General features: G+C 41.4%; 2 protein-coding genes across 2 annotated transcripts in view; one reads left to right on the top strand and one right to left on the bottom strand.

The window, feature by feature from the left end:
• Positions 1-1,085: 1,085 nt before the first annotated feature.
• Positions 1,086-16,444, top strand: part of LOC134180810 (multiple epidermal growth factor-like domains protein 10) — a 24,384-nt gene continuing 9,025 nt past the window's right edge. The window contains exons 1-6 of the mRNA XM_062647994.1: positions 1,086-1,266; positions 1,331-1,431; positions 8,664-8,759; positions 8,827-8,925; positions 16,028-16,271; positions 16,324-16,442. Of these exons, the coding sequence (XP_062503978.1) occupies positions 8,738-8,759; positions 8,827-8,925; positions 16,028-16,271; positions 16,324-16,442 (484 nt within the window). The 5' untranslated portion in view covers positions 1,086-1,266; positions 1,331-1,431; positions 8,664-8,737. The remainder of the gene's footprint in view (positions 1,267-1,330; positions 1,432-8,663; positions 8,760-8,826; positions 8,926-16,027; positions 16,272-16,323; positions 16,443-16,444) is intronic.
• On the bottom strand, positions 4,191-5,138 carry LOC134181361 (uncharacterized). Its single transcript, XM_062648626.1, has one exon. The coding sequence runs from the start codon at positions 4,906-4,908 to the stop codon at positions 4,231-4,233; it is 678 nt and encodes a 225-aa protein (XP_062504610.1). The 5' UTR covers positions 4,909-5,138; the 3' UTR covers positions 4,191-4,230.

The raw sequence follows: 16,444 nt of genomic DNA, 5'->3' as shown, positions 1-16,444 counted from the left end.
ACCGTATAACACCACACATTCCGCGTATCGATGCAACTACTTTGTATTGTAACTTTGGGTTGAGTCCGCGAAACAATAAATCACTTTTGTTTGTCTTGACGGTCGTCTACACACATCCGTCTAGTCGGTCGTCGACAAGCATCACTACTGTAACCAGAGGCTTTGCCTCGGGTTAATTAGATCGAATCTTGACTTAGTGGATTCTTCTAGCCGGCTGTCCGACTATGATGGTGTCCGGTAACGCGGACGTGACCTATTACAGTAATGACAAGAACTGGAAAGAAACACTGAATATTATTACTCTCTACTGTACATAGATTCCTTAGCTTACACCAACGCATTTTGACGTCTGTGTGCCAGTCGTCTTCTACTCTCAAATGTCACGTTTCTTTTCAGATGAAGATTGATATTTAGAAGATAATGATGGAAGGGCGTGGTCTCTAATACCTAATTGAGTAAGTGTACGGGGACTCGTTAATCACAGAATCATGAAGTTTTCTCTGTGTTTACAAGCAAAGAGAGTGTCAGCGATTGTCCTTTTGCTGTCGTTGCTCTGTGCTGACAGTCTCACTGGCCCCAACGTATGCACCACTCGTGAAAGGTATTTCTAGTACATTAATTAACTTAATTCATTATTTAGAAAGATGTGAAGGCCTGCAGTTGTGCCAAATCCTGCATCTTGCGAGGAACCTTGATGGGTTTGCGCACGTGTTCAATACAGAATTGCAACAGTACAAGCGAGCTCGCAATCAAATGCGAAAGTAGACATCAAATGTCCGTCAGTCGCAAGCGATGCCTAGTATATTGCCATTACTTGTTGAACCATCTCGTTTTTGTGCGCTAGACAATGATTTTACGCTTTTCTTCTCAGCAGTTGCCGACCTCTAGACCATCACGTCCATTCGACGTGTTCTCAAGTAAGCGTGGTTAACAGTTTAGGTGTTGGCATCTTGAGCCTCGAACTTCCCAGAACTCCAGACCCCTTTTCGTCGCGTCATTTGCTCCCGGAAGTACATCGCGCGGTGGAAAGGGGTCTGGCTACGCGAGACTACTTTCAAGTAGTGATACCCCGGATATCAATGACTCTGTTTCAAAGAATTCGTTATTGCGGTGAAATGCAAATGAAATATTGTGTGTTGATGTTGGGCAACTGTTTTGCAGCCAAAGGGTGTCTAAGAGAGTTAGTATAGCGGAACTTTACACGGTGAGGTCCACTACGACATGTTCGGGTTCGTCCTGGTACTCGACCATCTGCTATACGCTACGGTGGGTTCCATGCAGAGTGACACAATGTCTGATTGGCAGATGACTTTGTGGTCTTAATTTTTAGTGTCCGATATAGAGCTGTCTACAGAGTAACGGATTTGACGTCATACCACACGAGATATTTGTGTTGTTTTGGATACTCGGCTGTAAACAACACATGCCAACGTGAGTGCTCGCGTGATTCCTCTTCTGACACCGTGTATAATGATAGTAGTCTATGGTGTATCTATTCTCACACTAGTACATATCTATACTATATATATATATATATATATATATATATATATATATATATATGTATAGTATGTATATATATATATATATATATATATGTATAGTGTGTGTGTGTGTGTGTGTGTATATATATATATATATATATATATATATATATATATATATATATATATCAGTGATTTTCCTAACCCCATTCAATCATGCGTCCCCATCTTGTGCACATTTGGCCCTGCCTCTAAAGAGGCATGGCTTAAGTCGGTAATGTGGTACAGTAGTAAACGTTTTCTATAATGAATGTAATTGTAATGTATGTATATCAACCAAACTTGTAGACAGGTTTCATTATTAAACCAAAATTCAAACAAAAGGTCTATACTAATAATTGCACTTTGTGACTATGCTCATCATGCTATAATAATATAGTCATAGAAATTACGCCTAGATGCTGTCCAAGTATAGTAGGCAAATACTTTCTACTATAGTCCATATCAAACAAACATTTGGGCATGTTTTACTAATTTATTAACCAAACTTGTGCAAACAAAGTTTTAATAACAGTCTGTAATTTGTTTATCATGTTATGTGCCAGTCAGTGCCTATAACACTGCATCCAGGGTGCTGTCCAAGTAATCTTCTAGCTTTATGCTCTTTCCACATGCAAAACGCACGCTCAAAATTAAACTGATACATAGGTGGTCCTTCTAGTAAAATGCACATCAAGTGCAAGCAGTCAATGTTCTCTTTAGACAAACGGTTCCGTAGTTTTGTCATAATACGATTCTGACAAGAGAATCCTCTTTCACAGCCAGCATTTGTTACTGGTATGACAAGTCCTGCAGCCGGAAGGAGTGATAGCTGTGGGAAGGCATCTCTGTGTTCAAATAAGATAGCAGATCCAAATTCCACCTTTGTCTGATTTCGAAACTTGTTGCTCATAAGGGGCCTGCAAATGAACCATTTAGTCATTGCATCTCCATTGACAAAGCCCGGCTTTTTATCCGAATCTGTTGATCTCCATAACCTACTAGGTCTTTAATATAGGAGGAAGATTTCGAGGATCAAACGCAACATGCACGTGTGCAAATTAGGTAATTCACTAACAAACACAAATAGGTTGAAAACTTACTTGGAATCTAGGGAAACGACTTTCAGCTCAAGAAAACACTGAATTTTGACAAAACTACAGTTGAGTTCCCGCTGTGGGCATCCGGGATTTGTGTTGCAGTTGTTCGTTTGCATCATACACGCACACCACCTGTTTTGTGTGCCTGTTGCTGTATGATTATCTATCTAACTCACACAGGCATATGGAAATGATGCGTTTGAAAGTTTGAAGCTGAAGGGCCAGCAGCGTGTCTAGCTCAGAGATTAGAGCAGCCTGAACGTTCACATGGTGCTATACCTAGTTCACTCATTGTCTGGACTCACCAAATCGACACCGTACACCAGTGTACACCCCATCTGTCAACAGTTACTGGAGCTAGCGATAGACGCAAAGTCAGTTCAGCAGTACATAAACATGCCTGCTAGTATGCTAGTAAGTAACCTACAGCCTACTCCATAGGGAAGTGATCATGACTTATGAAATAGAGGTCACACCAGGTGCACGTATTAGAGCTTAACCTACATGTTACATCATTTAATTAACCTAAATGGTTCCAGTTGCTTTCTGTATGTCTTGCAAGATAATTGGATAATGATCATAGCTCCACCCCTTGTATCTGAACTAATCCTCTTTCCTTTGTAGGAAGGGCTTAGTTAACCTAATAAATGAAAATGCGAGGCCCTGCTATACCAAGATCATCGGGAAGGTCCAAAAGGCAGCAGAAATATTGCAGATTTTGAAGTTACCCCTTATCTAATGGGGAATAGTCTAGACCTCTCTGTGTAATGGGTTTTAGTAGACAAGAATGCGCTTAAATTAATTAGATGCGTCCCACTGTCTGAAATCTGCGTCCCAACCTCCTCAAATACATCCCAGGACGCATCAGATGTATTGTAGGAAAATCACTGATATATATATATATATATATATATATATATATATATATATATATATATATATATATATATGCATACATATACTCTAATTTTGTAAATGTTTGGCATACATTTAATTTCGGCAATTTTTAGCGAAGGGTCTGCCATGCCCAAATTTAATGCCCATTTAAATGTTGGATCAGTTTCCTCTGAAACATTCAAACAGACATTACTAGTACTATTAGTATATGTAATGTTAGCACATTCATATGTTTGCCAAGAATGAGTAATGCCAACATACTGTATAGGATATCTATGCTTCACCACGTACCTTGCTGTACTAGATGTACAAACGCTTTAGCTGAGCTGGCTCCAGAGCGCAACATCATGGCACTTTGACACCTATAACCAAGAATTTGAACTTTCACTCCGCATGTTGCACTAATCAAAATGGGGAGGTGCTGGCTACGCGAGACTACTTACACAGTAGTAGTTTAGCACGCGCCAAATAATGTGATATGCGCCTGGTACTTTATTTAGTATGTGAAGGTTCCTGCCAACCACCTTACGCTGAAAATTAATGTATGCAGTAATAGCGGCAACCTAATTTTGCCGAAAATTTAGATCGCCGAACATTTATGAAATTAGAGCATATATATATATATATATATATATATATATTTTTTTTTTTTTTTTTTTTTTTTTATTTTTACTTTTACATTTAAACAGAACTAACTACCAAATTCTACACTACGCTACGGTGGGTATATCCCAACTATCAATGTCCTGTACTTCAAGTTGAATTCTTCTGAACAACATCCTTGCATTGTATTTCCACAACTGTACCGAAAGTTGTTGCGTCAAATTCTGGAAAGCTTGATGGAATCGAATTCCGCTGACAGCTGAAGTTTTAGATGCAATAGCTTTTAACGTTTTAATGCTGAACGGAGACCAGAAACCCAATGTTTCCAATACCAAGGGGTAAAAAAGACCACCTGTTGCCAGAACGTTTGCTTCGTGACGTGTGTCCTTCTGTTCTTCACCTGCTTCAGCTGCTGCCCCAGCCCTTACTGCTGCTTTTGTCACGTACAATGGCTGCAATGAGTTTCTGACTGTTATGTCGAAATAAGCTGGTTTGCCCTCTAAAAAGTCAGGATGAAAAACATCACCTGGACGACTTTCGTCACTACCACTGCATCTCACTTCCTTTACCACGTCTTTATTCTCAACTAATAACGCCTGGAAAATGACTTCTGCCAATGCGTTGTGTCTTCTGGTGCGTTCTGGACCTGTACCACAGCTGATGAGGTGATCTCCAAAAGGATCGATGTGTTGACGACAAGTGCACAGGATCGAAGTTGGAGGAGAGGGAAACATCTTAATCCCTAACCAGAGCCGTATAGAAATGACAAACTCATGAGAAAGCATGGAAAGGCCGAGATTAGGGTTTGGTATTGCCCTCAACCACGCTCCCGCATGGGGTGTACTGATGGAATTTAAACGAGCTCTGTCTCTCAAGCTGGCATTGTTCAATAAACAATTGAATAAATCAGCATCGAGTTTTGATTGAATTTGTCGTTGAGTCGAGTTGTTGAAATCTAGAAGCAAATGACTGTGTTCGTTTTTCAGAAAGGAACAACTCTGAAGATAACTTTCAGATTCTTCCAATAGCAGTGAAGTCATATATATATATATATATATATATATATATATATATATATATATATATATTCCAGAAAGTCGATCTTTCCCAAGTCTTCTTCTGTTGAGCAAGCCAACCGAAAACGAGCATTAGCTTATGCCAGAGAGGGTCGTTACCGAGAAGCTATGCGTTCTCTTGGCTCTTTGGGTACTGTCAATCCCAACAACAAGAAGGCTCATGAAGAATTACGTCAGCGTCACCCTGCTCACGCTGTGCCAGGTCATACTGATGAGATTCCTTCTCCTCTGTCTGCCAGTTTGGATGCAGTTCTAGCTGCCCTTCAATCTTTTCCTCGTGGTTCCAGTCCTGGTGCTTCTCAATTGAATTCTCAACATTTGCTTGATGCTATTGGTACAACAACACCCTCAGCCAAGCATTGTCTGGAGAACTTGACATGCTTGATTAACTTTCTTCTTTCTGGTCGTGCAGACCCCAGAATAGCTCCCTGGTTGTGTGGAGCTCCTCTTACTGCTCTGCTGAAGAAGCAAGGTGGCATTCGCCCAATAGCAGTTGGTGAGGTTCTGCATCGACTAATCAGTCGCTTATGCTGTTCTGCTGTGAAGGCAGACTTGCCAGATACTTTTTTGCCTTATGGTCAGGTTGGAGTTGGGGTCCCAGGAGGTTTAGACGCTGCCATACATGCTCTGTCTAGTTGTATAGCACGCTATGGGTCGGATCCTTCTCTTTGTTGCCTCAAAATTGATATGACAAATGCTTTCAATGAATGTTCTCGCGTTTCATTTTTGGGTCGTTTACACAAAGAGTTTCCAGCCCTTTTTGGATGGTCATCATGGTGTTATCACTGCGAAAGTATGCTATCCTTTGGCTCTTCATGGATTAAGTCATGCGCAGGAGTGCAGCAAGGGGATCCCCTTGGGCCACTTCTTTTCTCCTTAGTTGTTTTAGAGTTCTTGGATGAGTTGGGGCCATTACCTGATTTCAAGCTAAAGGTATGGTATTTGGATGACGGATTGTTTGTAGGTTCGCGTTCTTCAGTAGCTGGGCTGTTAGACCTCTTAATATCCAAAGGTCCCTCTTTTGGTCTGCATGCCAATTTGAAGAAATGTGAAATATTCTGGCCTTCGGGTGATCAGGAATTCCCTGCTTTCGCACCTGAAATTCAGCGAAGTGTTAATATTTATGGTGGTATTGACTTTCTTGGCTGTCCAGTATACGGACCTGACTCCTATGTTTGTGAGTTTGTTTCCCAACGTGTGGACAGGATTTTGAACTGGCAGGATCGTCTGTCAGCTTTGGAGGATCCCCAAGTGGAGCTTCATCTCCTGAGGAGTTGCTTGAGCCTCTGTAAGCTGAATCATATCATCAGAACTGTTCCTGGCTGCAGGATTGACGAAGTGTTGTTACGTTTTGACAGAGGGCTTCATCATAGCTTGGAGTCTTTGTCCTCTTCCTCTATCTCTGATTTGCCATGGAGACAGGCTACACTTCCTACTCGTTTAGGTGGTCTCGGTCTACGTGAGGCTCACAGATCTTCCTCTGCAGCCTTTGTCGGTAGTTGCAACTCCTCTCGGACTTTGTCTCTCCGCCTGCTCTTCACTCCTTCAATGCCATTTTCTCCACCTGATGGGTCAGATAGTATGTCTCCTACTTCTGTTTTCCCTGGCGAATTGGAATGTCGGCAGTGTTTGGCGGATCTTTTACCACCTAATAGTACGGCGCTATCTGTTAATTCCACGCAACATTCAATTCAACGAGCTTTAGATGACGCTTTGAAATCCAGCGTTAGGTCGTCTCTTTGTAGTTTGCGAGAACAAGCGCGTTTTAATGCTGTCACATTTCCTCATGTGGGGGCTTGGTTGAGGGCAATCCCTAACCCAAATCTCAGCCTGGCCATGTCCCCGCGTGAATTCGTGACTGCTTTGCGTTTGCGCTTAGGAGTTCCAGTGTTTTCACCTCCCCCACGTTCAATTCGCTGTGTCTGTGGCCATATTTTAGATGTCTTTGGTGACCACGCACTTGGCTGTAGCAGCTCTCTGCGAATCAGACGACATGACGCCTTATGTGACACTGTCTATCACTGGTTGCTTGTGGATAATTCTGGGGTACGAAGAGAGCAGCGGTGTTCTTCTCAATCCATGGACAGACCAGGTGATGTTTTTCATCCCGACTTCTCTAACGGAAAGGCTGCTTATTTTGATATCTCAGTGCGAAATTCATTTTCTCCCTCACATGTCATCAATGCAGCTGTAAAGGCTGGTGCTGCTGCTCAAGCTGGGGAAATGGAGAAAGACGAACGCCACGACTCAAATGTTTCCTCGTATGGTTGCTTGTTCTATCCTTTGGTTGTTGAGTCATATGGAGTCTGGTCAGAACATAGTCTTGAACTGCTGAAGTCTATTGCCAAGAAGTCTACTCTGTCTACAGGTCACAGTTTCAGCCGAGCTATTACTAACCTTCATGAACAACTGTCTGTGAAACTGTGGCAATACAACTCTCGCATGATAACTGAACATCTAGATGTTTTGTCTGTAGCAAGTGTTTGTAGTGGTGTTTTTCAGTAGTGTTCCGTCCATTGGGCGGTTATAAAATATATATATATATATATATATATATATATATATATATATATATATATATATATATATATATATATATATATATATATATGACAGTTTGTTGTTGCACTACGGATATGGTTGGGTATCCCATTTTTCCAACCCCCAAAACTCCATACGCTGCCCTTGTGGTAAGACTATTGATAAGTTTATTGTGACCATCTACTGGGATGTAATCAAGGACAGAGTTTGACAACAAAGCGTCATGATGCTTTATGCAAAGTGGTGTATAACACACTGAGTACATATGTTTCTCATTGTCGGGAGACTAGATGTAGCAGTAGCAATCAAACAAGATCAGGAGATGTGTACCACCCTGATTTCGAGCGCAGTTTACTTGCATACTTTGACTTTTTATTGGTACGAAATTATTTACAATCGTCTTTTCTCACTCAACAGCAAGTTATCCAGGTGCAGCATTTGAACCAGGAGAGATTGAGAAGGACGAACGACATGACTTCAATGTGTCCAGCACAGGCAGCATTTTTCATCCGTTCGTAGTTGAAACCCTGGGTCTTTGAACACCTTCTAGCCTTCAAGTGTTAAAGATTATAGCACCTTGAGCTTCTTTTAAACATAATATTTCAATTAGCCAATCCGTTAGTTATTTTCATCAGCAACTCTTTACTAGACTGTGGTGTAGCAATACTAAATTGATGCTAGCAGATGTAGTATAGATGGTACGGTTAGTCCCTCCTGGGACTTGTAATAAATAAAAGTTATATATTGCTTAAAAACTATATACGTATATATATATATATATATATATATATATATATATATATATATATATATTTGCATATATACCATATATTTGTATATAATACAGATAACACATATCCGCCTATATATTTACAATTTATAAAAAATCATGCAAATTGTGATTATGAATGTGTTGATTACAGCTGTTTGCTCGCCTACTTGCAAGAACTCAGGAACTTGTACAAGTCCTCATCAATGCCAGTGCTCGTCTGGATGGATGGGATCTACGTGTACAACACGTAACGAATTTTGGCATAATTTAATTGTGTTTTCAGTGGTGATGATACCTTTGTATGAATCTGGTAGCTGAATGTGATCCTGGCTGTGGTACTAAAGGTGGAAACTGTACGGCTCCGTTTACCTGTGACTGTCCTGCAGGGCTCTCAGGTTCTTCATGTCAGACAGGCACGTATATTAATTTATTAGAAATACAAAATGCAGTCTCTTAATTTTCTGTAAATTTTTTGAACATTTTGTATCTTTGCTTTGACAATTTGTTGAGTCTATCTACGTTTCGATGGCATTGGTTTAAAGAAAAAAGATTATATATATATATATATATATATATATATGGAAGAATTTCCACACAAGCTGGATGGTCAAAAGGCGATTTATAGTTGATTTTTTACTGTGCCAAATAGTTAGTTAAGGCTGCGGTGTTTGTAGTGCACTTAGCAAAAACGCAGTTTTAGGAACAGAGACACTGCATGATAACAAACTTTGACAAATTGGTTACAATTGACTGGGCAAAACTAGCATCTCAGTTCTCACCTCCAGATAATGTACAAAACAAATCTTTGTTTATTTGCATTTTAATGCTACTGTTTTGTTGTTGTCACGCTTTTCTCAACTCTGTTTGTGTATTGGTTGAGAATAAGGACGTTATGAGAAACATGAGGTGCAGTGGTTCTAATGAAAGCCACCCTTGTTATGTCAATCACCCTGATTTTTTGGATGGTAGGCCTGACAGTTGACATAACAGTTAGAAATTCATTACAGCCATTGTATGTGACAAAAGCATCAGTAAGAGCCGGAGCCGGAGCCACAGAAGCAGGCGAAGAACAAAAAGTTATTTACCATAAAGACAAAGTCCTTGCTGCTGGTGGTCTATTTTACTTCTGGTGGTGAGACCTTGGGGCTCTGGTCTTCGTGCAGCATTAAAAATTATGAAAGCTACTGCTTCTAAAACATCAGCATTCAGCATGGCCTTAAACTTAACCAAGCTTTTAATAATGTGATGGAGCAACTTTCTTCAACTGTGGAGACATAATGCAAGAATGATCCACAAGAGAATGCAGCTTGAAATACAGGACGCTGATAGTTGGGGTGTACCTATAGCAGTGTAGAATTGAAAAGGAATTATTTGGCTATGACAGACTGAGTGAAGGTAAGGCATCATTTTGTATGGTTACATGTATCAACAAGTCTTGCATGTAGTTTTTGATAAGCTGTTACATATGACAACGGTTAACCTATATGGGATGGTTGTGTGCTGCATAGGGATTTTGGCAATTATCTCAATGCTTTTGCATTCCAGTGTTTTGCTACATGGAAGTTTTTACCAACTTCATGCAATCATAGGAAAAGAAAAGAACTTTTATTAGAATGTTGGCTTGTTATTTTGTAGCAGTATGGGCACTGTACTGTGTTTCTCATAGAACGGTTTCACACTGATGGTTAGACCGTGGTAAAGTTCGGTTAAGTTTGGTTAGCTAACTCAAGTTAACCAAGGTAGGTTGCAGCAACCAACGTGGTTTCACACTGTCTCGGAAATGGTCATGTGCACTACTGCATCACTATGCTCTTATAACACCTTGTATATAACCTGGATAATGGCAGGAAGCTACCAAACTGGCGATGCTTTTCGGCACTATCAAGCCTTGGGTCAACTCACTGTTGATAGCCAGGAGCCTCTACAAACTGCAGAGACCACTGATCATCATCCCTTAGGCTGGAACTCGTCTGCAGCCAGTCAAGAAACCAGTCAAGAACAGAAGCTACTGAAGAGCAAACTGGCCATCAAATTAATCAACCTGTAGAAAATTCTGGAAGACAGGGAAGAAAGAGAAAGTCTCTTCAATTTTCTTATGAAGAAACGGTGTGCCTCATCAACCTATGGTCACACTCGCGGATACAGAGTCTCCTGACAAAGCCTGGTAGCAAGAGCAAAATATGGCAGGAAATATCACAAGAACTAGCCAAACGTAAGTTCATCAGAACACCAGAGCAGTGCAAAGAAAAAGTAAATAGTCTAAAAATGATTACAGACTGGTCAAGGGTCGAATAAGAAGAAGTGGAGAAGGAAATACAACAAGTGACTTTGCGTACTATGATGCTATAGACTTGGTGTTGGATGATTGTCCATCTGTGTCATCTACTAATGTATACGAGTCTTCTGATGGTATCTGCACATTATTGTCCTCTTCCTTAGTGCCTCTCTGTACGACTTTACCCTAACAGGAGCTGAACGTCTATCTGGAAATAGCAGTGGCACACCTCCAGATTGCAGTGACCAAAGTTCATGCTTCTCTGAGACACCTGCCAGTACTAGTAGGCACCATAGCCCTTATAATGCACCTCTTAGTGCACCCTAATAACAAAATAGACAAGAAAGGAGTGGCCTTGATAGAGTTGTGAATGAACTTACTCAATTTGGGGAAAAGATCGTAGATTTGATGTCAAGGATGAAAGATGCTGACAGAGAGAAAGAAGAGCGAGAGAGCAGAGAGGCTGAATGGAGAGATGCATTCTTGCTCAATGCATTATGAATTCTAACAGGACAATAAAATGGAAGAACTTGACAATGCAAACCAGTAGCACAAATTTTCTGCAAAGAACTGTTCAAGCACACTGTTTCAACACGCTTCTTACAATGCAAAGTTTTACTTCTAACTATATTGTTAACACACAGTTCTTAACAACACTATGTTCTTATTAATGCTGTTCTAGCAGTATTTTAACACTGGTTAACACTGTTTTGATTAATGCTGTTCTAACAATATTTTTATCACACTGTTCTAACAGCACTATGTTAATTAACACTGTTTGAACAACACAACATTTGAAGACACTTTTTAAGAGATTGTTTTAATGGACTATTTAGCAGAGCTAAATAGACGTTAATACGACGATGACTGCAGTATGAAGGAGAGTGTACGGGAGAGTATGACGTACATAGTGAGGTGTGTTTGGCGGATTAGAGACTGATAGTTGACTCGGACAGTGTAGTAGTTGTCTATTTCTCCTTGCCCTCCCGCCCGAGGATTGCTCTTTTAGTTGCTCATATGTTAGTGGTGGTGGTGTAATGTTAGATGTACGGTATGGGTATAATGCAATATATGGGGGGGGGAAACCCCACTGGGGTCGCAGAGCAAGCGGCAGTCTGTCAGGGTACGGGCGTACCCTTGACAACCAGTGGTATTTCTGGGGACGAGCCTATTGTTAGGTATGGTGGCAGCTGCCAGGCAGCAGCGGGTTCCTCGTGCTGTGAGGCGACAATGGCAGGCTGCGGTCCTGCGTGCCCATGTTGGGTGGCGCTAAGCATAGATCAGCCTCCATAACCGGAAGCTGCCCTCCTCCTCCCCCTCCTCCGCCCTTCTCCTCCGCCCTTCTCCTCCCCCTCCTTCGTCCTCCTCCTCCCCCTCCTCCGCCCCCTCCCCTCGATTAAGCCCACTGGTGTCTAGCAACACATTGAGAAGGAGAATTAACACAATGTAACCATTTTCTAATTACAGTAGTCTCGTGTGTACCTGATGTTTGAGAGTTCTGTGGGGAAGGGAGAGGGGGGAACATGGATGCATGGCCAGACGTTCAAGAGTACTGGAGGGATGGGGAGGGGAGAGGGAAGAACATGGATGCGCGGCCTAACATTTAAGAGTGCCATGGGTAAGAAAGACAGAGTCTGTTCTCCCAACCATTTACCCTCACTACTCTTGAACGCCTGGCCACGCTTCCATGTTCTTCTCTCCCTTCCCCCACAGACTCTCAAACGTCTAGCAAACATGAGACTACTACTACTGCTCTCTTGTTAATTAACTTTATCTAAATAGTCTCTGATATGACCTCGGATTGCTGATGCCGCCATATCTCTCCTTCCAATGGCTGCCAATCCTAATTCAAGATCACATATTGTTTCAGTCTCAATGTAGTCATCATTGATTTCATTGTGTGCCAAGCAATAGTTATGTAAAGTACAGCAAACAATAACGACTACTTGAACGTTGTTGATGTCAGTCTCTTGCTGATTTAACAGGATTCGCCACCTACCTTTGAGTAGCCCTAATGCCCTTTCCACTGTGATTTGAGCACAACTTAGTTTGTAGTTGAAACTTTTCTCAGACTTTCTCATATTGCAGCTCTCGGGATATACTTTTATTAACCAACTTTTAAAGGGTAGGGTGGATGTCCTAGAATTAAAAGAGGTATTCTCGCACCATCACAGACAACAGTCTCACTTCCAGGAAATGCTGTTCAAGCACGTTCAGCAACTGCAAAGAGGCGACTGTTAGCAAGAACACGAGCATCGTGGGCTCGTCCTAGCCAGCCAAATACAGATATCGTTGAAGTAAAGAAACGAATCTACCACAGCTTGAAGTATAATTGAGTGAAACCCTTTATGATTGATATAGCGGGCTGGATTGAGAAGTGGACTTTTAATAGGTATGTGGGACCCATCTACTGCTCCACCAATTTGAGGGAACCCATGACCAATGTTTCTGAATGTTTGATGACTTTCTTCAAGCGATCTCCTTGTGGCATCTAGACATACTGACAAATTGAGTGGAAACGATTGCTTGACATACTTTATTACCCGAGGCCCGGATTTCCGGGCTCAAGTATAGTAATCGTTCGATGACCGGACGACTGACCGTATATATATATATATATATATATATATATATATATATATATATATATATATATAGTCAATTGGTGCAGATGCAAATGAAGCTATTCCAACCAATAGACGAGAAGTGGTGTCATTACTGACCAATAGATGAACGTGATGATATCATGAGGTTTCACCTGTCTCTGTTTGGTAGCTGCTTTTAGGCAACAGCCAGACATCTAGCTAGAGAAGCAGCACAAACAACGAGACACTTAGAAAATCTGCACAAAGAACGAGACTTTTACATTCTTGTGAGCTGGAAAATCGGTGGTGAGCTGCTTGTTTTGCTCTCTATTTGTAACATAATTATGTTTACCACCCACAAACAGAACAATTATCATGCCCGTTACTTCATCACGTAAGGCAAAGATGGCCAGCCGACCTAGCGTTGAGGCTCTCCGACTTGTAACATTTAGCATGTTCTAGCACTTTGAAACAGCTACATTTGTACAGTGTAACATGCATGTTTTTCCCCATTACGACAACAACCAGATGTCTAGAGAAGCTGCACAAACAACCAGTCGTCTAGAGAAGCTATACAAACAAACAGATGCCTAGAGAAGCTGCAGAAACAACCAGATGTCTACATTCTTGTGAGCTGGAAAATCGGTGGTGATCAGCTTGTTTTGCTCTACATGTGTAACTTGCCCACCAACAAAGAGAACAATGATCACGTGCGGTACTTTATCACGTAAAGCGCATCAAGGGTACCCGACTTGTAACATTTGGCTTGTTCTAGCACTTTGAAACAACCTGATCTACATTTGAAACGTGCATGTTTTCCCCCATTATGACAGCAACCAGATGTCTAGAGAAGCTGCACAAACAACCAGACGACTAGATTGTTGTGAGCTGGAAAATCTGTGGCGAGCTGTTTCTTTTGTTGTACGTGAGGGTAGAAACAATGCCTAATCTAGCTACATTTGTAACATTCAAGTTTTCCCACATCTAATTTTGTTTGGCTTTGGTGTTACCTTTGCCGAGCCTAAAACCGCTCATAGTGGCTCATTATGACTTCAAAGCTGCACAAACAATCAGACGACTAGAGAAGTTGCACAAAGAACTACTAGTAGACGTCTAGAGAGTAAAGGTTGTAACATTATGCTTGTTCCATTAGTAGTGTCATCTTCTGAAAGCCCAAAACATTGTAGGTGCATGAAATTGTGTTTTGTTCACTAAAAATCAGTGCTGCTTCTTTTGTACCTATCTGGCCGATATCTGGTTTTTGTATGTGCACTATACTTTCGTTGTGCATAGCGATTAGTTGGTATTGTTTAAACCATTCTGTCATAGCGCGACTAATTACTTTCAAGGTGCATACACGCCGAGTGCTTCCCCTTCTTGTGCTTTTTCATTTTTGGAAATAGTGCTAGCAGTTGACAAACCAATGCCAAACATGTTTGAGACAGTCCTATAATATTCACTGCCAGCCAACCTGTATAGAGTCAAGGCTACTCTCTTCTCTGACGATGTAGGGACTCTCAAGTGGGTGGACTTCTTTGTGATCAGATGTCGTATATCATTGCATAGACTACACACAATAGAAGAAATTAAGGTTATCAGTTAACTAGTTAATCTAGAACAATATCCAAACAAACCTCATGGAAGTTTCTCTGGACATTCTGAAGTTCTCTCTTCAATCAGTATCTGATGCCTCTGCAAACATTCTGTCCCACCATCTTGATTCTATCGGTTTGATCCATGATGTGCGACAAGTGGGGCACATTCTAGCTACAACTTTTAGAGCACACTAGAGTAAACAGAGTAAAACGAGGACTCCTCGTTGCTGACGGTGAAGGAGCCTCCTTTGACGCCTCCTCTTCTGAGCCCTAATGTCTAGCTGCAAAATCTTTAGCAGAAAGTACGTAACCGCATTACGACGAAAGTAGCTGGCATTCTCAAGGCTTCTAGCTAATACAGTACTATGACCTATTGTGCAGGTGCAATCTCTTAACCAAGTCTAACCCAACGCTAGCCATAGCCTGGAGGTTGGTTATGCTAACCACGCTCTAACCGCGATCTAACCAGAGTTAACCAAACGTAACCATAGTTGGTTTCAAACTGACCTTGGTAACCTAACTTAACCGAACTTTGCCACGGTCTAACCACCAGTGTGAAACCGCTCATAGTGTTGTGTTGCAAATGAAGCTTTGTGGAATAGCAGCACCTGCTAAGGTCTTTCTAAACAAACACCAGATGATTAGAAACTTTCGCATCTAAATTGAGAGCGAGAAGTTACTGGACAGCTACAGATGAAGTTTTCTATGGATAATTTATGCTAGGAGGCACCTACACTCATGAAATTAACACGTACCATACCGGAAAGCCTAATACATGCTGAGAGACAAACTCTAGACTATCGTTTATGCGTAGGAGTGGACATTTGTCTGGACACTGCAACACTGGTGTAGTATTTATTTGGACAAACAACACATTTGGTGGGACATGTGTCTGATGTCCAGCCGCTATTTCCACACTGCTATAGTGTAGTAAGTGCAAGATGTTGGTCTGGGAATATTAGGGGCTTTGTTTGTGGGGATGTTGGTATTTGAAAAAGAAAATAATATATATCTTTATCGGAAACGTTTTTCTTACTTATTCTGCACTTTGTATCTATAGCTTGCAGTGGTGACCGATTTGGACCGAGTTGTGCTCAGAAGTGCTTGTGCCAGAATGGAGCTTTATGCGACCTGGTTACAGGAGCATGTAACTGCACGGCTGGTTGGCAGGGAACAAACTGCAGTCAGGCATGTCCAGCAGGATCATATGGCCTAGGGTGCTCTTCCTGCACGTGCAAGAATGGAGCATCATGTGATCGAGTCACTGGAGTTTGCACTTGTCCTCTTGGATATTACGGAAAATCGTGAGTAAAGTATATCTACTTTACTCAATATGCAATAGCAAGTGTGCTTTAGATGCGAGCATATCTGCTCCGAGTGGACGTTCGGTCACTATTGCAGCCACTCTTGTCTATGCAACAAGTCAAACACTTTTAACTGTAGTCACGTGAACGGTTGGTGTGAATGTCGACATGGC

The sequence above is a fragment of the Corticium candelabrum genome, chromosome 6 (genome assembly GCF_963422355.1).
Source record: "Corticium candelabrum chromosome 6, ooCorCand1.1, whole genome shotgun sequence".
Classification (NCBI taxonomy): domain Eukaryota; kingdom Metazoa; phylum Porifera; class Homoscleromorpha; order Homosclerophorida; family Plakinidae; genus Corticium; species Corticium candelabrum.
This window is presented reverse-complemented; position numbering and strand designations above follow the sequence as displayed.